Genomic DNA, 25,982 nt, shown 5'->3' with positions numbered 1-25,982 from the left:
TCAGCCTGGTTTTTGATGGTTTTAGAGAGGACTGTGAGACTAGCTTGAGTCTATACTTAGAGTTTATACTTAGAATGGTCTTAAGCAGGGGTGTCCAATCCTGCTCCAGATGGATCAATATCCTGCAGGTTTCAGATTCAACCAGCCCCAACAAATTATGCTGGAAGTTTTAAGTTAAGGAATGAGCTTGATTAGCTGGTTCAGATGTTAGTAATTAGGATAGGGAGCTTAACTCTGCAGGACAGTGGCCCTCGTGGAGCAGAAATGAACACCCCTGCTTTTGGCAACCGTATGTCTTAGCTGGTTTAATCTGGTCTACACGGCTGGCCAAGCTGGTTTTCAAGTGGATGACCAACTAGTCTTCTGGTCTGATTAGTTGCCAAAACCCCTCTAAAACCAGCAAAAACTAAGCTGAAAACAAGTTTGGAAACAAGTACGGACAACTCTCTTATATACATACAAAGTATTCTTTGTTTTTGGTACTTTTAACACTAGTGTCCTGAATGATCATGGTGCATTCAAATATCTCAGCCTTCACCAATGATCCAATTATGACCAATTCTCACTATTAGCCAGTTGCTTATTAGCATGCCTATTATTAACATACTGAGCTGCGTTTCCCATAAGCATCGTAAGCTTAAGTTGATCGTAGCTCCATTGGTTTCAATGGATTTACGATGTACTTCAACTTTCGATGTTTTTGGGAAATGCAGTCCTGCCTGTTTATTGGTATTTATAAAGCACATATTCTGCATGACTATATTCTATATACCTATTCCTACCCAATACCTAAACTTAACAACTACCGTATTTCCTATTAATGAGCAGCAAATTAGGAGTTTATTGAAGAAAAGTCATAGCTAATGGTTTGTTAATAGCGATTTTAAAGTGGATCTTAAAATAAACTGATATTTTTTTTTTTTGTTAAAATGATAGTGGAGATATTTTAGTTCATCCTCCTGCTCCTGTATTTCATTCTGTCTATATTAAATGCATTGGGTTTATCATGTCAATCTTAGTCTATAGTAGCTATAAATTTTTTAACACTGACTTGTGATATATTGAAGAGGAGTTGCTAGTGTTTAATATAAAGAATATATGCAAATGCACTGTCTGCACCCACCAAACATTCACATAACCACCCGCTGAACATCATTCTTCATTATCAACAAATGGCAACACTTTCTCCATGATGTTATTTCTAAAGCACGTTCCAGTTGGATGAAATGTGGTCCACACAGGCCAAAGCATTGTCCAGAGAGGGATTATTGCTTGTGGTTTTGACTAATTAGACTCTTTTGGCTTTATATTGCTATAAAAGCATGTGTAAAACTTGGCTGTATTCAAATGTCAATTTAAATGTTAATTGTTATATATTTACATTACTAGTAATGTGCTTTTGATGACTAGTATTGTAATGTATGAGGGAAAAAAACTGGTTTCAGTGTACATTGGCTTCATGATAACATGGTGCCTTTTATAGCCATGTCCTGATGCATTTTTTTTGTCACAAAAAAAGGCATCTTGCCAGATTGCAGTGTTATTATCCATGTATGATAAAATAAAAAATGTTTAAATGTTTGCTTGATTGGGATTTATATATATATATATATATATATATATATATATATATATATATATATATATATATATATATATATATATAAAGGTTTCAAGCCTTAAAAGAAAATATATATATACATGTATATATATAATTTTGATGTGACCACTTTCTGTAATGGGTTTAGCATATGTCCATAAAAATTTACATGAACAAATTTGAATAAAGGCAACCGTACCACTTTCTGTGAGTCAAAGAACAAATGTTTCTGGAAAAAGTAAGCAAGAGTTTCTAATAGCTAATTGATAAAGTTCAAACTCGAGTGACAATGTACTGAATCTAAAAATGTATGTTCAGAATCATGCACCATGTCAAGTTTACACTTTTAAAATGACCCTTTTCCCAATACCAGTGTCACATACATTCCCATTTGTGTTTGTGAATCCTATTGTACTATGCGTCACCATGTGTCGCCCTCTGAATAAAGGCTGTCTGGCTTCCAGCTTAAATATTGCAGCAAACTAAAAACCAACCATCAGACTGGATTGATTCACTTCTGCTCACTCGGGCGACAAGGATTGGAGGCCATAGGTGGGAACCAGAGAGCAAAAAGTTCACTTCACACCACAGTGTGCCAAGAGAAGGGGAACACAAATACTCTGGAGCTCTTACTGTGGCAAGTTGCCCATTTTATACGCTTTATCTGTATTGCTGTTTGTTCTTTATAGGGCACCTTTGGCTTTGCATTTGATTCTGTTGTAGAGAATTTAAGGTGTTTTTTTTTTTAAGAGTTGGGCGTGAAATGTAAGAATTTGTGACCTTTTTAGACGGGGTGGAAAAAATATAAAAAGATTTGATTATCTTTTGAACTCTAGATGCCTGGATCTGATCTGGATCTCTAGATCTGATAGAACTAATGCTGCAAATGTGATTTTTTTTAATAAGTCTATCAACACATTTCCAACAGTATATTCCTTGGGACAGTCTACATCAAGTATACTCCCAAATTCTCAATACAAAAGAAAAAAAAAAGATAATTTTGCATTTCTGCCCGCTTTCAAACCTTTCTTTTGTTTGCTCCGCAGTGCTGACAGTCAACCATGGGTGACTGGAGCTTTTTGGGCAACATCCTCGAGGAAGTAAATGAGCATTCGACGGTAATCGGTAGGGTGTGGCTCACGGTCCTCTTCATCTTCCGAATCCTCATCCTGGGCACGGCCGCGGAGTTCGTGTGGGGCGACGAGCAATCGGATTACGTGTGCAACACGCAGCAGCCGGGTTGCGAGAACGTTTGCTACGACGAGGCCTTCCCCATCTCGCACATTCGTCTGTGGGTGCTCCAGATCATCTTCGTTTCCACGCCTTCTTTGGTGTACGTGGGCCATGCTGTCCACCATGTACACATGGAGGAGAAGCGAAAGGAACGGGAGGAGGCTGAGCTCAACAGGCAGCAAGAGATAAATGAGGAGAGGCTGCCGATCGCGCCCGATCAGGGAAGCGTCCGTACGGCCAAGGAGACGAGCACGAAGGGCAGCAAGAAGTTCCGTCTGGAGGGCACTCTCTTGAGGACCTATATCTGCCACATTATCTTCAAGACTCTCTTTGAGGTAGGCTTTGTGGTGGGCCAGTATTTCTTGTACGGCTTCCGAATCCTGCCGCTCTACAAGTGCAGCCGCTGGCCGTGCCCAAACACAGTCGACTGTTTTGTCTCGAGGCCTACGGAGAAAACCGTGTTCATTATCTTTATGTTAGCTGTGGCCTGCGTCTCGCTTTTCCTCAACTTTGTGGAAATCAGCCATTTGGGCCTGAAAAAGATCCACTTTGTGTTCCGGAAACCAGTGCGGCCGCAAGTTGAGGGTCCAGGGGCGGCCGAGAAGGCCTTGCCTTCCATAGCTTCCTCCTCGATCCAGAAAGCCAAAGGCTACAAGTTGCTGGAGGAGGACAGAGCCACGTCGCACTTCTTCCCCTTGACTGAGGTAGGGGGAATGGAGGCCGGCCGGCTTCCGGTTCCGTACAAGCCATTTGAGGAGAAAACGGACGAGTCGACCGCACCTAAGAAAGACATGTCTAAGGTGTATGACGAAACTCTGCCTTCCTACGCCCAGACAACTGTGATAGGGCCAAGCGCGGCGGCAGGAGTTGTACGCAGGGATGAATACGAGGACGAGTTGGCCGTTGAAGCAGATGTGGAAGCCAGCGAGACGATAGAAGACACGCGGCCGCTCAGCAGCCTGAGCAAGGCCAGCAGTCGGGCAAGGTCAGATGACTTGACGGTATAAATAATATAGAAAATGGATTCGAAGTGCCGCATTACCAACTGTAGAATTGGAAAAAGCATAGCAAGTAAAAACGAGAGCCTCTCTGCAACTGCGGCGACGCTTATAATACCAGCTCTTTATTTCGAGGAAGAACACGATTAAAAAAAATAATGCTGTGCAATTTTCATTCGGAAACCTGAGAGCTTGATTATTATTATTTTTTAAATACGGCAGTATTTTTTGTACTGTTTTTATCAAACAGTAAACAAACCAAAGTTAGACATCTGCAGCAGCTAGATCTGCGTAGGGGAGGAGTTGGGATTTAGCTAAATATGTGCTGTCTTTTCTATCCAGAATTTTACTCGAAAGTAAGATTCTGATGTTTACATTTCCGGACTAGCCATTAGCTGAATGTTGTATGTGATATTTTGTTATTATTCTGATAAGAAAACTATCAGGGCATCATCCTTTTCACCTCAATAAGTTCAACCATACATGACGATAAATACTCGATCAAGCTTATTGATTTGTATGTGAATAGTACTGTAATGGATATGTGTGAGGTGAAACAAATGCTGATAGTTGCACACGTCGTTCATAGTAGCAAAATATAAAGTTTCTATTAAAATATATACCTTTAACATAACACCTTATTTCTGGACTTACATTAAGAATCTCTGGATTTCATAAACTGTAGGGTAGAGCGTATCGATAGCGTTTCGATCGTATCGATATCTGTTATAATTACATTAGCCATAGAAAAGATTGTAGGCCACATTCTTTCTAGTATCTCTGCACATACAGCCATGATGATGATGATAAAAGATCACGCCCAATCAGCACAAAGCATTGTTCAGCAAGAGACAATAAAACAACATTGCATGACATGTCACCGCAGACAGTCTGACATCCTTCATGCTTTTGGAAACAACATTTTCACACTTGATGATATTTCAAAATTTGAAATGTTTTAAAGGGTTTCACCCCCTTATTGACTTTTCATTTTCAGCAGAGACATGTCTTATATGTTAAACCATGCCTTAAAATTAAGTATTACATTTGGAGAGAGCAAAAATAATAATAATATTAGCTTAGGTTTTTGATTTGTTTATTTGATTATATTAATGAATTATTACATCTGACCAATTAAATTGTCCCTTTGTTTGTAACATTCCCACAGTTCTACCAAAGTCATAGCATCGAATTTACTGAAATGTATAAATTCATGTCAAATGAGTGTTTATGAAAACAGGTATGTCAACATAATATTTTTCTTTTTTTCCTCTCTACTCAGCCAGTGGTTTCATATTAGTTTAGACTGAATGTAAAATTGTTTTATTTCATGTTGCTGCCATGAAGTAAACCTTTCCAGAACCTACAAAATTGAATGAAACTTAAATCAAAAGGCCAATATTGTATACCATATGTTGTATGTGGATGATATTATTTAATGACAAAAACACATGATGCTTGGACCCATACTAAATAACACAATTATCATCAAATAGGTAAAATAAATAAAATTGCAGAAGTAAAAAAAAGAAAGAAATCCATAAACATAAACGGAGGAATAGTGATAATTTCATCTCTTTAGCTACTGTCTTTTAAAAAGCCTTGAAGTAGATTTTTTTTTCAAGCAGTTATTAAAGGGTTTATCTTCTCTGATTGTGTCTGTGATAAACATTTCTTCACTGTGTCTTTTCTCAGAACTGGTTAGCAGAAACATCAGTAAAACACAGAGGGCTGTTACTGATAAGATAAGAGCATGAGATTGCTTCTTAGAGAAGCTTGTGTTTTGTTTCATGAGCTGTGAAATGCAAAAGATACAGCCACTGTGACACATTTTACCACAGGGTATGCAGCAGAGGACTCATTCTACAGTCTGCTGTGGTCACAGACGAATCATAAAAGCACACATCAGATCCTGAGTTGATGAGCATAAATCTGATCATTGTGAGTTTCAATGGCGAATTGTATTGAGACGTCACTTTGTTTAATGCCTTCTGCCCTTTCCCCCCCCCCACATCATTTATGATTTCTTTAACAACAACAAGAAGAAAAAAACACTTGTTTTTGACTAACTTGTAGTCCTTTATCGCACCTATACAGAAATGACTGTCAGTTGAAATCTGTGGATATAGCCAATAAAAGTTCATGTGTGGTCAACAAGTCTGTCTGACAGTATTTATTAATATCACAACGTGAAAAATCATTCTTTCCAACACAAGCGAGTTTACATATACAGATTACCCACACACAAACACATCTAACTCATAAAAAAATAAGATATACTAAACCATATTTCTAAATTTGTAGAAAATGCATTACGCTTATGAAATCTATTAATATGAATTAATATGCAATATGCAAAAAAAAATTTACTTTAATTTTTTACTGTAAATCATGTTTTTGCAAAAAAACTTTTTTTGCAAGGTTAAGCTGAGACTCTTTGCTGATCTCTTGTGGTCATTTTGTGAATTATTGTATTTCTCCTAAAACATTTCTGTTACAAAACTTACACAAAGCAAAGCAGTCTGAGAACAATTTGCGTGGGTAAAGATGCCAATATGGACAGACAGGTGAAAACAATACTGATGCTAACTGATTAAATGATAAAGATAAGATGCTCACTGCAACTATAACAAATCCATTTTTTGGTGTGACACTTAAAGCCATTTGATGTTACTTTTAAGTTTTAGCATTATGGATTTTCTTTTCAAGTCTTGTTTTGTTTACTATAAAGCTTTTCTGATTAAAATTCTGAAAGGGTGTGAAATTTTAAAGAGGACTTCCTATGTGAGGCTGCTGATAGGAAATGTGAGTTTAGCCAACCACAGTGCAACATGACGTGCAGAACTCGCTCACACACTGCATTAACAAACAGCTACTGCAAGCAGCAGATACCAGACGGTGAGTTTTAATATCAGTCTTCATCGATTTACACCGCTGAAGCATTTTAGACTAGTTTTTTATAAGAGGAAAACATTAGTGCAGAACATTTTTTTTTACTAATCTCGTGCTACTTTGTAGGATGTCATGTTGAATTCATCAGATGAATGGATAACAGTGGGTTTAAATCAATCTGAGGGTGAGCTGAGACTTGATGTATATCATTGTGAACTAAACTGAGACAGAAGACAAGACAGACATTTATTAAATGACTGCATTAACTCTGAACTTTAACATTTTCAGTGCTCTTATAAATGTCATAGCATGAAAATGATGGAAAAAAAAGCTACATGTGGAGAATAGACATTATTAGAAATTCTTTATTTCTTTTTCTTTCTTTCTAGATACTTTTGATAGACTCAATCTAACCAACTTTTCGTTATTGGTCGTGTTTTCCATCTTTTGGAGTTTTGTTTTTTTCCTGGTATTCAGTATCTGCTTGTTTTTTTTTTATATTCAGCAGAACAAAAAGTAAGTAATATCTTCCAACATAATCTTCATTTGGCTTAATCAACATGTAACACTTTAACATTACAAAAATGAAAAATGGTTCCTGCTTCAATTTCACAGGCAAAAATCACAACCGAACGGAGAGGAGGTAAAATATTTTCCTATTTTACTACATTATCGCTCTAGCAAATAAAAAAGAACAGCAGTGCGTTGACATAGAGAAAGACATGCAGATAGCTTGATTATTGATTATTCATTGGTTTTTGGTTATGTTTTGAAAGGTCACAGACGCGGATGTTTCTTTAAATGAGGTATAAATTTAACAGATTCACACTTCTCAGTTTTGCTGTCAAACCTCAAGCCTCTGTGTTTATGCCAAAGGTCATTCTAAGCTCTGTCTTTATTTTTAGGTCTCTGAAAAGATGAAGAAAAGAGAAAAAAATAAAAGTTACAAAGAGCGGGTAAACTCAGTGTACTATGAGTGGTTTACAGATCACCCACCACAGAGGAAACCATCCACTTCAGATTGTACAGTATTGTACAAATATATGGACTAGTCTAAAACAAAGAACTTTAGTCTTGTTTCAGTAATAAGAAATGTCTTAATAACGCATTATAGTGAGTTCTAAGTGCAAACACCGTTTGTTTTCATTGGTCACGATAAGAGGGCCATAAGAGGGCGCTGTTGCACTACATCACTAATAAGGTGAGCTTCATAAATAACAAATATTAAACGAATAGTTACAACTAAAAAAAAAAATTAAATTCGTGTGTCATTCCAAACCTGTATAAAAAAAATTCTAACGTGTTCTATGTTTTATTCTTTGTTCTTTGTTCTTTGTTTTATGTCCATGTTTTCACATTCTGGGCGAACTATTCCTATAAACGGACAGATTCAAGTTTATATATAGCTAAGTGTATATCTTCCACAATTGTTAGACCTCTAGCCAAAAGTTACATTATTATAATACATTACAATAAAAACCAATTTGTGTATTTGAATATACAAAAAGTTTATTTGCAAAAACAGGTAACTGTTTTTTTTAATCTTCAAAAGTTTTTTTTATGGTAATCAAGTTTTTATTGTGTTAGTTAGCTGTATTATTTATTTATTTATTTTTTTACCTAATCAAAACAACTCGACTGCAGTTTGATTGAGAATAATTGGAATGCAAAATAAAAAGAAAAGTAAAAACATGTTTTTTAACATTTTTGAAAATTATGCAAATAAATAACTATAAAGAGAGGGTGACCCCTATCCCCCGTTTTTTCTTCTTTGAACCATTGATTTTAAATATGACAATGCAGTATTATGTTTGTTTATGAAATTTAATGAAAGAGAGAGTTACTCAAATGTACATAGAATTTCTGTTTTTATTCCATCCATTATACTTAATTTAACCTGTTATATCAGAATTTGAATGGGTAGGCAATTATAATCCATATAAATCATGCCAATAAAGCTTTACTGACTAAGAATAGCCTGTCTCTGTGTGCCTACTTTTTGGGGACAAATTTATACTCAGAAGGGAACTAGATCTAACAAACCTCCTACAACCTCCTTTGGGGACTTCATCATTTGTAAAAACAGTATAAAAATAAAGTAAATAGAGTTTAGGGGGTTTAGGGTGCATGTAGCTTAATGTGAGTATTTATAACTTGCTGTAGTCTATATAAAAACAATACAAGTCTATGGAATGTGTGTGTGTGTGTGTGTGTGTGTTTGGGGAGTTGGGTGTGGGGGAGGGTGGATCACTGGATCTCTCCAGAACTCTGTAATGTTGTCCTTTAGTTCTCTCTCTGTCTGTGCAGCAGATCCTCACATCTCTCCTTTCTTCTATCACTTCCTGATAATGGTAAGTCCTCATGCTTCATGAGACAGACCTTATATGTGCACTAATACATCTGATATCTTTGTACTCTATATTGTTTTCACATTTATATATCTTCTTCTGTACTTATATCTTTCTGCAGATTATCAGGACACTCTCTCCATTCATTGTCCTCTCTGTTGTCTGCTGTTATGCAGAGGTAAGACAGAAAGCTTTTGGAGTTCTTTGGATAAAGGTCTCTAACAGAGGGAAAGGTGTCTTGGGGAGTTGAACAGAGCACTTCTCATTATTTTCAATTTTGCATATTGTCAGTCTGAATAACTGCATATAATTCCAGGAATGAAGACAGAGAATTTCATTTATTTGGCATGTCTGATATTAAAACACTTAATTAATTTCAAGAATCATATATAATTTTTAATGCTTTAATGTTAATAGTTTTTTTTTCTCATTAATTTAGATTTTATTAAAGGGTTACTACTATTTATGTAATTAGGGCCAAGTGTACTGCGTTAATATGAAGGATATTTCATATACATTTTTTAATAGACATTTTACCCATGTTTTGAGTTATGCATTGCATTTTGTGCTGTGTGGACAATGTTCTGGCTGACAATTACCACCTTTTCCATTTATCTATAGATTGTTTTCTCACGGTAACATCAGGTTTTAAGGTTCAATTCTTGCTGATAATAAACCATTAACTACAACCTTTCCCTCAATGAACTCCTAACTGTTTGCTTATTAATAGTTAGTAAGGTACTTGTTAAATTTAGGTATTGAGTGGGATTAGGAATGTATAATATGGTCATGCACATTATGTGCTTTATAAGCTAAAATGTTAATAATAGGCATGCTAATAAGCAACTATAATTAACAGTGAGAATTGGTCCTTATACTAAAGTGTTACCGGTTGAACTCACTGTAACCTCAGAAGCCCCAAAGCACATTTATTTGTAGGTGTCAGATGTGAGCTGGTTGTCTTGGCTTAGCAGATGAATAAGCAGCTGCTGTTTATTTTAGCAGGTAAAAGCAAAGCAATTGGTATGTGAAGTAATGGAAAGTCAAACAACAGCAGATGTTAAAATACGGGCAGGATAAGAGCATTTTAACACTAACTCTGAACACTTCACACAGATGCACAAGCACAGCCGTTCTGTGTTGTGTGTGTGTGCAGAAGTCTGGCATGTGATCACTCTGCTTGTCTTGTGCGGTGTTCAGGTGCTGACACATAGTTAGACACGGCAGATGTGCTGGTCTTTTCATGTGTGTGCCTGCAGGCCTTTTTACATCTGCACATCACCATGATAAACTACCTCATGCCTTTTCATTAGAAACCAAACAACAGGGCTCACACAATGAAGCTCCTGTGTTCAGTAAAGGTAGTTGTGTGGAGGGTATATATTTAGAGATGACTTTACATGTGTCATCTGCGTGACGATGAGATGGTTAAAGAGTTACAAGACAGATTGATCTTTTTTTATGTAGGGATGTGGTAACTAAGTCTAAGAAACTAATGTGAATAAACTACACATCATGTAAGTTTGCTGCTTTAAAACATTTTTTTTTTTTTGAAAGAAATCTCTCATGCTCAACAAGGCTGCATTTATTTGATCAAAAATACAGTAAAATCAACAACATTATAAAATATTATTACAATCTGAAAAAAAGTAAAACATAAAAATATAAAATCTTAATTAAATAAAATTAAATATTTCAATATATTTTAAAATGGAATTTATTTATGTAATGGAAAGCTGATTTTGTCTGTCTACACTGGACGGTTCAAAGCAGACTTTCCAAATCCATTATTTCTGTTGTCGGAAGTGCTTGGACTATGTCTGAAACAGTCTTACAATTTTACACAGAAAAGATTAGTGAGACAAACCAAAACGGAACTTTGCAAAAAAAAAAAAAAAAAAATCTGACTTTTGCATGCAAATAAGCAAAAGATTTCATGAGCTTGAGCATGTGAAGCTACTTAATACTTATGTGAAATTTTCATGTGCGCAAAATACATTTTTCATGCTAGCAGTTTTTTATTTAATTTTTTTGCATGCAAAAATCAATGGATTTGTAAGAATTGTAATGTTTCTTATGTTCATCAATGCTTTATCTATTTGATCAAAAATACAGAAAAAAAATAATAATTTTGTGAAATATTATTGCAATTTAAAATAACTGTTTTCTATTTGAATATCTTTTCAAATGTAATTTATTCCTGTGATGCAAACCTGAATTTTCAGCATCATTATTCATGATGCTGATCATTATTCACCAGTCTTCAAATGTCACATGATCCTTTAGAAATCATTCTAATATGCTGATCTGCTTCTCAACATTACGGTAGTGTATGTTTTGTATATTGTAATCCACTTTTCCATCTCTGTAAATTTTTCATCGGTTGTTTCCACTATGCAGGCTTAAGAAAAGTTAGAGATGAGCATGTTTATATCATCGTATTGAAGGTAAGGTGATTTCAGATCAATTGGGCTACTTCTGACAGTCGCATCAATATCGGAAAAGATATCAATATCGGCCTATTTTACTTGAGCATAACCTGTATTAACAGACATTTTGCAGCTTATACTTATACATTTGCCAGTTCTCCCAACATCAAAAACACATTTACTCTTGCATTTTTTATTTTTGCATGTGCATGTGCATGAACAAACATGAGGCAGACAGAAGTATGAGACCTAGGCCCCCTGCAAGAATTGAAATGCTTTGCTCAAAAACACAGCAACAATAGATAGATCACAAGATGCTGATCAGATCATTAGTATTCCTCCATGCAGGGGTTAACCAGTGGGTGTGGCAGTTGTTAAAGTGTTATGCGGTTGCCATATGGGCTTTGTGAGATGCTATGTATTAAGACAAGACATAAAGCCCACCTATTGACCCTTTTTACATTTCCAAGCATCTCAGAAGCTGTCATAGTTGTCAAAAAAAAAAAAAAAACTACAACAAATATAATTTCTGCATTCCCAATTGCTCCAATAAAGGAAGAAATAATCCACATTTGGGTTTTTGTGACTTCACAAAATAGGAAAAACTTCCTTCAGCAGTTATATTATTAGAAACACTTTCTGTCAAATATTTCTCTATTAAAAATGTACATAAAACATTTTACTAATTAAATTACAAAGAAAACTCTTCTAGATTTTCAATGTTATTATTAACTGTGCAAAGAGTCCATTCACTTTTCACAAGAATTCTTCACACGTTTACCACAGACTTGCGTGTTTACTAGATGGCGCACTACACTCCTCAGTTAAAATCGAGTAGCATTAATCAATAAGTAAGGAAGTCTGAGAGGATGAAAATATGGATTGTAATTCTCAAAAATGTGTTTTGGGACTGGGAATGGAGTAATTTCATTGTTTTCATTGCTGGCTGTGTTTTTGACACATTTGAGTATGTTTCAGACTAATACTGCAACACACACACGTGAACACACACACTGTGTTTTAGCACCTACTGAAGCATGTTGCAATGAAATATTAGTGTAGTTCTGCAGAGGCACAGAACATTACAGATCTGAAAAATGTCTATCATTAACAAAGTGCCATATCTTCTCTTACACGTTGTTATTGTTGCATACTTCTAGCATGTCAGAATCAAAGTAGTTAAACGTTGTTGTTTTTTAGAGCAGTGTTTTATTGTGGTTCCCTCATAAGTGTTAAAGAATGTCAAACGTGTGCTCACAGTTCAGCTTCTCCACATGAGTGAAGGGCTGGTGTATCTGAGTCTGCACCAAAACATAAACCAGAATGAGAACCGGCAATGCTGTCAGTGTTTTTTTTAAGATAGGATCAGTACAGTGATTCTACACAGACTTCTGTTCACTAGTAATGTGTCTGTCTGCTCTGATCTCCATCAAACGATCTCAGCTGACACACTCGGGAATGTGAGGAATGTGCCGTCTGCCCTCTGGTTTTAGGTCAGTGCTCGGTGTGTGTGTGCTTTACACAGCCTGTTAGGAGTTGTGTGATGTGTGTGAAAGGGGTTTCCGCTCATCTCAGTTTATTGGTGTTAATGTTCTGTTGAATCAGTGGCAGAGTCTTCGGTGTCTGCACTTTAGGCAGCATCGCTCTTTAATGTTTTATTTAATATTAATATGCTAAACTATAGATAGTAAGTGTTTTGGAAAAGACATTTCTTATGCTCACCAAGGTTAACTGGTGATTAAAATACTGTAGGTATAAATTATATTAAAATCATAATAATAATAATTGTGACAAATTGTGCTTTTTTCAAATTTGACTATATATTAAAATGTAATTTATTCCAATGATGCAAGGCTGAATTTTCAGCATCATTACTCCAGTCTTCAGTGTCACATGATCTTATATGCTGATTTGCTGCTCAAGAAACATTTCTTATCAATATCAATGCTGAAAACAGTTGTGCTGCTTAATAATTCTGGTATTGTTCTTGTGTTTGTTTAGGATGCTCACATGAGAATAATAGATTAATTGAATATGCCACTTTTCATATTTTAGAATAACCATGCAGCGATGTTGAAATATCTTAAATCAGCCCCGGTCAAGAAACTTAAATATAATTTCAACTAAAAAAATAGAAGTTTTGTGGTCTGTTAAAAGATCAAAATAAATGGACAGGTCTGTTTTTTGTTTTTCTCGGTGTACATATATTTGGCACTATATGAGTCATCACTGGAAAACACATTTATTCTCTCTCTCTCTCTCTCTCTCTCTCTCTCTCATATTATTGGCACCCAATGCACATTCTATGTAAAATATTCATCTTGTTAGAGAGAGAAAGAGAGAGAGAGAGAGAAACATCTGCCAGCTCACATTGTGCTGCTCCACCCTACATGATCCCTAAAACATAATCCCTTTTCCTCACTTTCTTGGGTTACCATTCATTGTGTCCCAGAGTCTTCCCAGTGAGAAGTTAAAGGTCAAAGTTGAGGGGTCACAGGGCATGTAGAGATGGACAGATGTCCCCAGGCTTGTATGTAAATGTGTATCCAACTATACATGTACTGCATCTTCCTGAACATCAGTCTGTCCTGAGCCAGCAAGTAAGCATTCGCACTAGTGAGGACCTCCTCTGGGGGTTTTGAGAGGTAATGCCACTCTTTCACTAAAAATACAGCATATATGTCATGTACAATGTGCTTTGCTAGGCCAGAATATACAGTAGAATAAAGACGGAATATCTCTTGAATTATTAGTTTTAATTTTATATTATATTATATTATATTATATTATATTATAAAATGTATACAATTTTCCTTTCTTTTTTGTTGCACTTTAATTGAAACAAATAAAAAAAGAATAAAAAGCTTGACAGCCTTTTTTTTACTAAAAATACAGTAAATATGTAATGTAGACTGTGCTTTGTTTGGCTAAAATATATAATTTAATAATTTAAAAAATTAAATCAATTTTAATTTAATTAATTTTTGGTTGCACTTTAAATAAAATAAAATAAATTAAACAATAAAATAAAATTTTGCCATAGGTGAAAGACTGCAACGAGTTAGCTCAAAAACGTCTGCTTTTCACTAGTATACTAGTACACATGCTTTTCCTGAAGAAGGATCAGAGCACATTAGGATGTTGCAGTTGGTTTGTATATGTGTGTGTGGGTGTGTGTGTGTGTGCCATCTGTCTTGCAGTTGTGTGGTGCTGCTTTTATTTGTGTGTTTTTCAGTGAGTGACAGCATGTGCTGGTGTATTGTCGTGGTGGTTAGACTCTTTGTTACTCACTCTCACTTTTAGATGGCAAAGGTCAACAGGTCTGGCTCTCATCTGGAGCGGTGTCAAGGCTTCAGTCTGCACCAATCAGACGCCACAACAAAAGAGCAGCACATGTCTGAAGAGAGTGAATGAGCAAGTCCTTGTTATCCTGTCCTGTAGGTAAAAACACAGTGGATAAGAATACATAACGTGCACTTTTGTATGGCTAGGGTCTGTGTAATTGCATCATTTGTTACCACAGAAATAATTAAAGAAAACAGCAACTTGATTGTAATTTATTAGTGGATAAGTTTTCGGGTTTTGTTTATTAAGTATAGCCTGCCATCTTGTGGTTACTTCTAAAATATACAGGTTTGTTATTACCGAAAAATGGAATTAGTAAAGACTTTTAGGCGTTTAGTAATTGGACTACATGACGTATCCCTTTAAAAGTAAGTAATAAAAAGTACTTAAATTATAAGTCATGATAATAAATTATATAATTTCTGAGACGTTTCCCCTTTTTCACCATCAGCTGGAGCCAAAGTACAACACTAAATGTCACTGTCGCATCGAAAAGCTCCTACATGCGCTGTTTGATGTGATATAATATCGTAGGCCTACTTACATTTTGTTGCTTCTCTGCGTGTTTTGTGCAGGAGGTAAGGAGTAAAAGTAAAGTTTGTGCCAATGTGTTCTGTGGAGCTGGGAGAGAATGTGCTGTGACAGAGAAAGGAGAGCCCAGCTGTCTGTGTATCGAGGTGAGGTTTTATTCAGCCACACATGATGCTCTTTCACACCAGGGTTGCCAAATCTGCTTTACAAGACTAGTAGCCTACTAAAGTAACCCAATGATCAATCAAAACCAACTACCAACTAAGTTAACTCTAAAGGCAACTCTCATATACATTTTACCATTGATCTTCTTTGTCAAAAGACAAAGCTGAATATGTTTTTCATTGCAAGCGATACAGTTAAGCTTAATTTCTACAGTATGTTAAACTTAAGTATATAAATAAGAGCAGAATTGTAATTTACCATCCTGCAACAAACACTGTATCAGATATTGTAAGATTATTTATTTGCTATCCAAATATGCACATTGTTAATTATCAAATTATTATTTGCATTTTTTGACATTTTGTTCTCTGTTACAACAGACCTGTGACCCAATTTGTTTTATTCAATATCCACTAGTTGATAACAACTCAAATAAATGACATGGATATCTTAAATGTACACTTATTTCAGTGTGTGTCTTTATCAGCAATGCAAACCCCATAAGCATCCAGTTTGTGGCCGTAATGGGAAGACGTACCGTAATCACTGTGAGCTGCATCGTGATGCCTGTCTCACCGGACTCAAAGTTCAGGTTGCCCATGATGGACATTGTGAAGGTAAGTTTGTATGTGCTCTCCATTTAACAGGTTTATAGCATTTTCTTTAATAGATAAAGTCTAAAAAGCATAGTTACAGTCATGGAATACCACAATACATATAACAGACCTTTCCATTTCAATAACCAGTACGTGTAGCTGCTTCACCACAAACCACTGTCACAGATTATAACAGGAAATTGTCATTGTACCCTAGATAATTGCAGCCATTTCCTCTCTGAAATGTCACTACAATTGGCCACATTTGAATGCATAAATATGCAAGATATTTTAAGAACTTTGCAGAAAAAGCACCTGTTGTTTTCAGTTGTTGATGAACCTCACTGACCTGGTTTCTGTCTCTTCTCGTTTAGAGAAGAAAATGGAAAAAGCCACCAACAGCCCAAGTGAGTAAACACACATATGCCTTTTTATAGTTGGTCTACCATATAACATTCAATACTCAAGTTTTTTTACAGAGCAGTTTTGTTTGGACAGAATGAAATATGTGATATAGGACTTAAAATGACTAATAGAATAAAGTAATAAAAAAAAAACAAATTATTCTATTTTCATTTTAATCATTATCTATTTAAATAGGGTCTGACTGGGCTAAAGATGGTGGTCAATATGTTTTGAAAAGGCATAAAGTTACTTCGTTTTCAGATGTATAGTGCAATTGTAACATGTTGGGCCTATTTGTCCGGTTTGTTTGATTATTTAGTTGTTTGTTACCTTACGGACCGCAATGAGTTGAGAAGTCATGTGATTGAATGGCTGCAGTCTGAGGTGGAGCCTGACGGCTGGTTTTCTAAAGGATCCAACTTCACAGATGTCCTCCTCAAATACTTCCAGGTTTGTATGTGTGTGTGTGTGTGTGTGTGCATCAACATACTGATTCATTGAACACAATGCATTTGTCTTCAGAAGTGCTGGTGTGTTTCACACTTTTATTTAATGCTGTTTGTGTTTCAACAGAACTATGATAACGGAGATGCTCAGCTGGATTCAACAGAGTTCTTGAAGTTCATTCAACATAATGAGACTGCAATAAATGTCACGTTTCCTTATGCTGAGGAGGAGAACAACCGCCTACTCAGGTCACACACATACCAATTCAAAGTCTCTTTTAATAAAATAGTAATGTACACTCCAGTTAAAGAATTTGGGCTCTGTAAGATTTTTTAAAGCCTCTTCTGCTCACTAAGGCTGCATTTATTTGATCATAAATGCAGTAAAAACAGTAATAATGTCAAAGATTTTTGCTATTTAAAATACCCGTTTTCTGCTTCAATTTTTTTTTAATTGCATTTATTTTTTATATTTTATATTTTTGTTTCATAATGCTTAAGAAATCATACTATAATATGCTTATTGATTTTGGTAGCAAAAATAAAGTGAGTAGTATTTGGTTTTTCATTAAGTCCGATGTGAGTATTATTCAACTTTTCTAAAACGTTTTATTTTTATTGCTTTTATGTTGGAAAAAGTGTACCTTCATTTTAGATTAGTATAGTAATACATCTATAAAAAAATCGAACATTCATTCAAATACAATGTTCATAATAGGCATACTCAAATGTATCAAATTTATAATGTCCTCTTGCCCTTGTTGGTTCATCTTCATCTTATATGACTCACAGTCATGTTTTTTATTTTATTTTAAATCATTTGACCTGCACTTCACATTTGTGAGGCTTATTAACCTGAACACTTTCTTTATACTCCTCACTATCTGTGTCAATACTTTTATCAGTTCTTCTTTACAGCCGCTTCTGATAATTCCTATCTGAAGATTTTTAAAATCTTTTTGATAACCGATATATCTCTGGGCTAGTCTATAAAACTTGATGATTATGACCTCACTGTCCTCTGACCGCAGCAGAAAGCGAGTCTTTCAGTAGCTTACAATTTAATCTCACAAAGACAAAACAAGATATTGGTTTCATATACAGCTTGTTTTTACTTTGTGCATTCAGCATTTAAGTTGCATTTTATTTTGGTCAATTAAAATGGGCACAAAATCCATCAATTAGTAAATCTGATAAAGACCCCATGAGATTCACCGCTGTGACTGTTCTAGTGGTCTTCGGTCAGATACGAGTTCTTCAGAAGGTCAGTGCTGATACTGATATCTACAGATGAGGGTGTTCGATGGCCAATGTATAGGCTATACGTAACACAGCTTGTAGGTCGCAATACAAATGCAGAATTGCTTGGCTGTTTAACACAATATTTCAGTACATAGTCCATTACTGTCCAATCTGTAACACATTTTAACATGGAAGTTCTTCTTCAAACATTGATTAAGCAAAATTCATAAATATATAAAAATTTGTATAGAAATAATTCCTTAAGCAGCAAATTCGCATATTAGGATCATGTGATACTGAAGGTTGCTCTGAATTCAGCTTTGCCATCACTGTATGCAAAAATATTTTAAATCTTACTTACCAAACATAAGTGTTCATTGTACATTTTGTAATGTCCTTTAACATGAAAAAGAACCACAGAGAGCTATTACACGAAACTTCATTTTTATTTTAAATGGTAACTAGTTATTCCAGTAACAATTTTGGATGATTGCATCCATGAAAATGATTTTCATGTTAACAGAATGATATAAGAAAAACATTGCACTGAAAAATGCAATCAAATATGTGTTCTGCAGGAGTCTGTGTGTGGATGCCCTCATTGAGCTGTCTGATGAGAATGCAGACTGGAAACTGAGCTTTGATGAGTTCTTGAACTGCCTTAGGCCTGGATTCAACCCTCCAGAGAGGAGTAAGATCTACAACCACTCGCTCCACTTTCTAGTACAATACATCTATAGACCTGTGTATGAACATATAGTCTGCAAAATATATGTATTGAGTGCTGTTGCATGTTTTTAGAGTGTGCCTTGGAGGACGAGACGTACGAGGATGGTGCTGAGACTCAGATGGAATGTAACCGCTGTGTTTGTGCCTGCGGGAACTGGGTCTGCACTGCTGTTATTTGTGATGGTGAGCTAAAACCTGGGATATTGCTTCTGTTTTTCTGGGGTTGGGATTTGGAGTAAATCTGAATTAAATTAGATTTTTCTTCTGTGGAATGTGGTCTGACTTTCTGTCCCTTCTCTCTTTACAGGTTTAAATAAGTTCCCTGCGCTGGAGGAAATGGAGGGAAATGATCAGGAGATGTCGGAGGAGGAGTGGACTCGGCGAGTGGCCGAACTCAATGAGCATCAGGTTGGGACTGAGTATAATGTTCAAAACCATCATGTATTGCTTAAAGACCACTACTTTAACTGTAAAGGGATGTGCATTTTCATCATGCCATGCGAAACTTTCCTTCCTGGCATCTGTTTTGTTTGGCTGGGTCTTCATGTACCTAAAGCAGATAAAATGTGTGACTTTTGAACTGTTTCCCCCCCACAGGAAACAATGGAGAAGATGAAAATGGCCACTAAAGAGGTTTGAGGCGTAATTCAGGAGGTGGGATGAACATGTGCTCAGATTCCAGCTTCAGTGAACTTGTTTCAATGGAAAGAGAGAAAAAGTTTAATTTGTTTAGTTTATTATATTAATTATTGATGTATCCAAAGGTGTGTTCTCTTCTGGAATTTGAACTTTTTTTTTGTATGGGACAATAAAATAGTCTGTATGATTTGTACCTGTAGTGTAAATTACTGCAAACCTTTTTGTAATAGTATTTTTATACATTCAGTGTAATTTTAATGCTTTTGTAAGGCAGTGTATTAATTTTTACCATAAAGTTAACAGAAAATATTAACATTTATTTTGTATACAGACCATTAACATCAACAAGAATTTTGCATAGTGAAATAATTACACATTTTACAGCAATTTGATGATTGCAATATGACATAGAGTAACTTATGTAGAATTTACTTCACCTTTCTAAAAGTGTGGATTGGATAATGTCAACAGGAATCCCGAATTATTTCGTGATGAGTTTGCATTAATAAAATCAGAATGAATTTACAAATAAAACTAGTCAGGTTAATCTGTTCATTATGACCTGCTTTTTTTTTTTTTTTTTACTACAGCTATTTATAAATCATCTATGTTGCTTATTAACCTTGATTGGCAATCAATCAATAAAACAATAATCTTAAAAGAAAGGGCCAAGTTTAATCGAGTAATGGGCATGTCTGATTGAACATACAGTATATATTGTCATCATTGTGTAATAAAAGTTATTATTATTTAGACTTGGATAATTGCAACTTTAACTTTTTTTTTTTTTTTAAGTATAAAATATGACTAGGCTACATGTTGTTTTATAACTACACAAACTGTTATGATTTAAGCCCTGGCTCGTGAGGATAAAAAGAGTAACCCCTACTGTACCTCAAATCACTTTTTGTATGATCTATCTACCAATGGATTTATGCTTTTATGCATTTATTGCTCACAAAACTAGCAGATTTTCATTTGAAATGCACCTACTACACGTGTGAAAACGTGTTGAAGTGTCACAAAATTCAGAAATTATTGTACATTATGGGATTATTATTATTTTGAATTAGGCCTATTGATCGCTCATCGTACAGAGATCAAAATTAAATGTAACAAATACGATAATTATCGTACGTGTGACAACACGAGCCTCATGTTTGGCCCCTGGATGACCAACCACTGACTGCAGGAGGCGTGCTGCGTGACACGTGCGCGCACTCCACTACTGATAAAACCAGTCTTCGCTCAGGACTCAGGAGCGCGCTTCTCACAGCTGCAGGTTAGCCGCTTTAGTCAAAGGGGCTCATCTATATATAATATGTGTATGGATTATAGTTTAAGACAAGAATTCCGATGTGGTAACTTTTTAGATTGTTGCACCATTAAAGAGTGTTATCCTTTGCTGTAGCCTACTAATTATGGCTCGTTTCCCAAGCATGGACGAAAAGGGTTCTGTTTTATATTTATCGCGTCTGCATCTGGACGACTTGAGCTTGGATCACCTCACGGACAGTAAAAGGCAACAAATCCAGCAGTTGCATCTCAATTACAATCGTTTTTCGTTTTTTCCACCTTCAGTTTGTTTTTTGTCCAACCTGGAATATCTGGACATCAGTAATAATGCGCTCACAGTCATACCAGATGACATTATGCGCCTAACAAACCTGAAGACGTTTGTAGCAAAGAACAATCTTCTGAACGAGTTCTCGTTCCCCAAAGAGTTTGAACGCATGCAGATAGCGACTCTGAATCTGAGTGGGAACAGGTTTGAGGACATTCCCATGCAGTTTCTCAAAATGACCACACTACAGTCCCTGTCACTTGGAGGAAACAGACTGAAGAATATCCCTGCAGAAATAGAGAAACTGACCAGGTATGAGTTTGTTTCTTTGTCTAGAAATTTTCCCATCTCTTTATACAAAGACCCAAACTACTATATATATGTATATATATAATTATTATTATTTTCAGTTTTACTTTTTTTACTAAATCAGACTAAATGAAAATGAGAAATGTTGCTTTGCCAACACTAAAATAAAAATATTAAAAATATAAAATGGTTTGGTTTTATATTTTATTTTATTTTGGCTAACATTCATTTTATTGTAGTTAACTGTAATAACCCTGTTATAGATACACTGCTTTAGGCTATGTACTGTATCTCTTGAAGGCTGCTGAGATCCTTGTACAGATTTGCATCTGGCCTGGGACAGTGTTACAAAACTAGACAGTAGTTGAATGCATTCCATGGCCTGGGGCTGGCTGTTGGGGCTTTTGGTTTTTTAAGACTAACCAATAGAATGGGAGAACTGCTTAAGTACTCTATGGCAAATAATTAAACATGACACAACAGTCTGTTTACTATTAAGTTAATGATCTCTCGTTTCATTCAAACCTAGAAAGTTAAAATTAGATCTTCCTGTTTCATCATTGCATTGCTAAATTCTGTATTTACAGTAGATGAACTCTGACCATGCCGCTCTTGGTGTGTTTTTATCCTCATTGTTTGCTTACCTCTACACTACAGTAATTCCGCTTTAGCTTTTCCCATACTAATATTTACATTTAAATACAGGCACATTCTCATTCAGGCTTTTTATTTTAGATGAGATGAGAAACAAGTATTTTGTGCAATTTTACAGGTAGTACATTTGTAGGAATATGTTAGCGCATTAGCCTTAAAGCTAACACACACTAAAAGCTACAAAACTTTGATTTTAATGTCATGATTCTTCAACTTCTGACCTCTGTTATGTGATGCTACAGTCTAGAGATGCTGTATTTGGGAGGAAACCTCATCTCCTCCATCCCACCTGAGGTGGCTGACCTCACCAGTCTGAGATACCTGGTTCTATGTGACAATCGCATCCAAAGCATACCGCCCCAGCTCAACAAGTGAGATCTTTTGTTACTTACTGTATGTTGTAAAGTCAGAGAAGAGAGGTTATGTGATTTTTTTTAATGGCATCATCTGATTTCTGTCCTTGCAGACTACACTCCCTGCTCTCTCTCAGTCTCCACAACAACCTGCTGACCTTCCTCCCTCGTGAGATCCTCAGCCTCGTCCATTTGCAGGAGCTCAGTCTGCGTGGAAACCCTCTTGTTGTGCGCTTCATCAAGGATATGACCTACGACCCTCCATCCCTGATGGAGCTGGCAGGACGCATTATCAAGTCCCAGAACCTGCCGTTCAGCTCTTGTGACCTACCGTCCAATCTGATCCGTTATTTAAACCTGGCCAGCGAATGTCCCAACCCAAAGTGTGCAGGTAAGGGAGGACAATTACAAGGCTGTGCAATCTGTGAAAGAGACATATTTAGGATAACAGTAAAAAATGATCTATATCCTGTGAGTATAACCTTGCTTTAGACGGCATCATGCATTAATAAAAGTAATATTCTGGATTCAGTACCAGTTAAATCCATTCGTCTTTTTGGCGGAAATAGAGCAAGTGCTTGCAGTGCGTGTGATAAAAAGCTGTGAAAATGTATATAACTTTACACAGAAAAGATTAGTATGACACACCAACAGAAAACTTTCAAAAATGTTTGCGACTTAATTGCTGAAAGTGAGAACTTCAATATTTACAGACTGAACCCATTCACTCCAAAGTTTTAGATTTTTTTTTTTTTTACAAAAAGGAGGGAATTTTTGTGGTAATTGATATTATGACACAATTGACCCCTTACAAAGACCCGCCCCCTTTAGTTAACGTTGCTATGTCCGACCAGCCATGGCGCTCTTACTCCACACATCATGTTCTCACGCAGTGAAAAATACTTTGCAGAGCAAAGAGAAAACTTACAACACGTCAACAGACACGACAGAGCAGGCCAAAAAAAGGCTCAGTTAAGAAATTCTCACAATAAATAATGTGGCTCTTTGACGTGTCGCGACAGATCGCTGTAGCGCCTCAGTTCAAGCAGCATGTGAACTGATCATCTCTTCCTCTTTACTAGTTATTTTATAAAATATAAACATGAACGAACATCAGAAGGTATCCTGTTTCAACCGTGGAAATACATCTATACGCGCAATTTTTCAAGTTCAAGTCTACCAACGTTAATATACTCCTCTTGTCTGGTTTGTTTGTTGGACAAAAAAACGCAGATTCAGCGTTCTGATTGGCCAGATCACCTGTCAATCAATGCATACTCCATGCAAAGGGTTGAATGCTGTTGACTGATTCTGTTGATGATTCTTAACTAAACTTAATAGATTGACAAATGTGCAGATTTTTATTGTTGTCTTTGACATGTTGAATCTTCACATTGCTCTGTATGTCTCCCATCATGCCTTCTAGGTGTTTACTTTGACTCTTGTGTGAGGCACATCAAGTTTGTGGATTTCTGTGGGAAGTACCGCCTGCCGCTCATGCATTACCTCTGTTCGCCGCAGTGTTCCTCTCCCTGCAGCTCAAACCCACAGAGCGACGCGGAGTCAGAGGAGGAGAACAGCGTCCCTGCAGACAGGCTCCAGCGGGTACTGCTGGGATAGGACAAACCTCCAACAGAGACAGTTACCTGCACCAGGATTTCCATTTAATGCTTAATGCTTCATGTTTTACGTAGGCCTATAAAATGTTAAAAAACACTTAGACTCAAAAGAGTTGGGTTTTAGAACACTTTAGTAGTCACTCAAAATAAGAGCAATGGCTCTTTAATGTGATTAATACTGGTTTAAACTGTAAGTCAAACTTAAACTATTCCTACTAATGTTGCTCACAAGGCATCTGAAAACGTTCGCATCTTGCCTACAGTATTTCGAGTAGGTCAGCATGACACAGACCAATCCTACATGCAATCAGAGAACACACTGACCACTTTGCACTTCTGGAAAATGTGATCAATACGTGAACAGTTACTCTTTGACCTCTTCTTTGTATCGACTGTTAATCTGCCCTAACTTTTCTGTCCAAAGGTCAGCTTATGGACTATGATGGCTACATCACACAATTTGAAAATGTATAGAAAGTTTTTTTATTTTATTATTATCTTATTCTCAGAAGTCTGGCTACATCAAACAGGTTTCAGATCAGTATTGAATGGTTTTCTGTCTCTAAGAGCTCATAATGGCCTTAATAGTAGACTAATAAAACATATATTATATTCCTTGATGATAACTTATCTGTAGTTTGTGTGTTTCTTCAGAGCACTAGTTATTATTTGAGTCAGTCTGACTATTTGATCATACGGTGATGATTATTGCATAATGTGTATGACTTGGAGAGTTTTGAGTCAGTGAGTTCACATCGAGATCTGACAACTGCATTTATGACCAGTTTCTATCCACTCTTCTCTCATCAGCTAACACACTTACTGCAGATATAAGTCTTTTATCACGGTTTACGATCTTACAGTGACCTGACACAGATTGCAACAGCTCTGCTGAGATGAGGAGGAAACTCGTCATCTCTCTCTCTAGAATAATGGGACAGTTTGTTTTACAGAGGAATCTCAAAGGTAGGATGAGTCAGCACTTCTCCCAGCTTTACAGGTCTGACTCAACACATTTCAAAACACAAACCCGGGTTTAGAGAACTGAAATAAGAAAAAGAGTACGTTTCTAGAACCACTCTGCTGTAAAAATAAAGGTCACTGGCTTTTTAAAAAAAGGTGTTTTGGGCACTGGCTTGGCCAGACTGGGTGACAGATAGCATAGCTTAAACCATCAAGCTTGTCAGAAATAAATATATCATAAATAAAGCCTTGTGGATGGTAATGTTAAACACTAGAAAAAAAGAGAGAAAATGTAATCTAATTACAGTGTTTCACAAGACCCAAGTGTAATGCTAATGTAACGTCCATCAAGCTTGTCAGAAATAAATATATCATAAATAAAGCCTTGTGGATGGTAATGTTAAACACTAGAAAAAAAGAGAGAAAATGTAATCTAATTACAGTGTTTCACAAGACCCAAGTGTAATGCTAATGTAACGTAATGTAATAACTCCAGAAGATTATAAATGTGTTTTGCACAATAGGTCCAATGAGCCTTTTGATGGAAATGATTATACTTTCTGAAGTGTTATTTTAAAGTTCTTCAAAAACATAAACATCAACGTTATGAATAAGTATTAGAACAAAACGGCAGGTAAGGCTTAACGGATCAGCGCTCCCTGGTGGTCTAGTGGTTAGGATTCGGCGCTCTCACCGCCGCGGCCCGGGTTCGATTCCCGGTCAGGGAACAAATGTTTTTGCCCTACCTTGAACAATTCACTCATTCTGGAAACGAGATCTAACCATCCTTTGAAAACTCAGTGTAAAACGATGTTTTGTAAAAATGCGTAATTCTTTGGAGCACGATCTCGACGAAAGTGTATATTTCTCTGGCTTTCTCTAGATACATGGCGCCATCGCCTGGTCACCCTTTTAATATTTG

The 25,982-nt window shown here is 36.1% G+C and overlaps 3 protein-coding genes, 1 long non-coding RNA gene and 1 other non-coding gene across 5 annotated transcripts; all 5 read left to right on the top strand.

Moving 5' to 3' along the window:
• The first annotated feature begins 2,088 nt into the window (after nucleotides 1–2,088).
• Nucleotides 2,089–3,846, top strand: LOC113098163 (gap junction alpha-8 protein-like). Its single transcript, XM_026263115.1, has 2 exons — nucleotides 2,089–2,237; nucleotides 2,647–3,846. The coding sequence occupies exon 2, from the start codon at nucleotides 2,662–2,664 to the stop codon at nucleotides 3,838–3,840; it is 1,179 nt and encodes a 392-aa protein (XP_026118900.1). The 5' UTR covers nucleotides 2,089–2,237; nucleotides 2,647–2,661; the 3' UTR covers nucleotides 3,841–3,846.
• Nucleotides 3,847–7,324: 3,478 nt separating this feature from the next.
• Nucleotides 7,325–7,978, top strand: LOC113098166 (uncharacterized). Its single transcript, XR_003288955.1, has 3 exons — nucleotides 7,325–7,366; nucleotides 7,500–7,529; nucleotides 7,629–7,978. It is a non-coding gene; the product is annotated as an uncharacterized LOC113098166 (long non-coding RNA).
• A 994-nt stretch (nucleotides 7,979–8,972) lies between these two features.
• Nucleotides 8,973–19,613, top strand: LOC113098164 (follistatin-related protein 1-like). The gene is made up of 11 exons (XM_026263116.1): nucleotides 8,973–9,074; nucleotides 9,193–9,249; nucleotides 15,421–15,522; nucleotides 16,029–16,158; nucleotides 16,512–16,544; nucleotides 16,862–16,992; nucleotides 17,116–17,237; nucleotides 18,809–18,921; nucleotides 19,032–19,142; nucleotides 19,267–19,367; nucleotides 19,557–19,613. The coding sequence occupies exons 1-11, from the start codon at nucleotides 8,997–8,999 to the stop codon at nucleotides 19,596–19,598; spliced, it is 1,020 nt and encodes a 339-aa protein (XP_026118901.1). The 5' UTR covers nucleotides 8,973–8,996; the 3' UTR covers nucleotides 19,599–19,613.
• Nucleotides 19,614–21,004: 1,391 nt separating this feature from the next.
• On the top strand, nucleotides 21,005–24,569 carry LOC113098167 (leucine-rich repeat-containing protein 58-like). The gene is made up of 4 exons (XM_026263117.1): nucleotides 21,005–21,474; nucleotides 22,368–22,496; nucleotides 22,592–22,869; nucleotides 23,905–24,569. Exons 1-4 carry the CDS (start codon nucleotides 21,020–21,022, stop codon nucleotides 24,096–24,098), a joined length of 1,056 nt encoding a protein of 351 aa, XP_026118902.1. The 5' UTR covers nucleotides 21,005–21,019; the 3' UTR covers nucleotides 24,099–24,569.
• A 1,147-nt stretch (nucleotides 24,570–25,716) lies between these two features.
• Nucleotides 25,717–25,788, top strand: trnae-cuc (transfer RNA glutamic acid (anticodon CUC)). The gene has a single exon. It is a non-coding gene; the product is annotated as a tRNA-Glu (tRNA).
• Nucleotides 25,789–25,982: the final 194 nt, after the last annotated feature.

This window comes from Carassius auratus, unplaced genomic scaffold (assembly GCF_003368295.1).
Source record: "Carassius auratus strain Wakin unplaced genomic scaffold, ASM336829v1 scaf_tig00216435, whole genome shotgun sequence".
NCBI classification, from domain to species: Eukaryota; Metazoa; Chordata; class Actinopteri; order Cypriniformes; family Cyprinidae; genus Carassius; species Carassius auratus.
The sequence above is the reverse complement of the archived record's forward strand: the minus strand, read 5'-3'. Positions and strand labels throughout refer to the sequence as shown.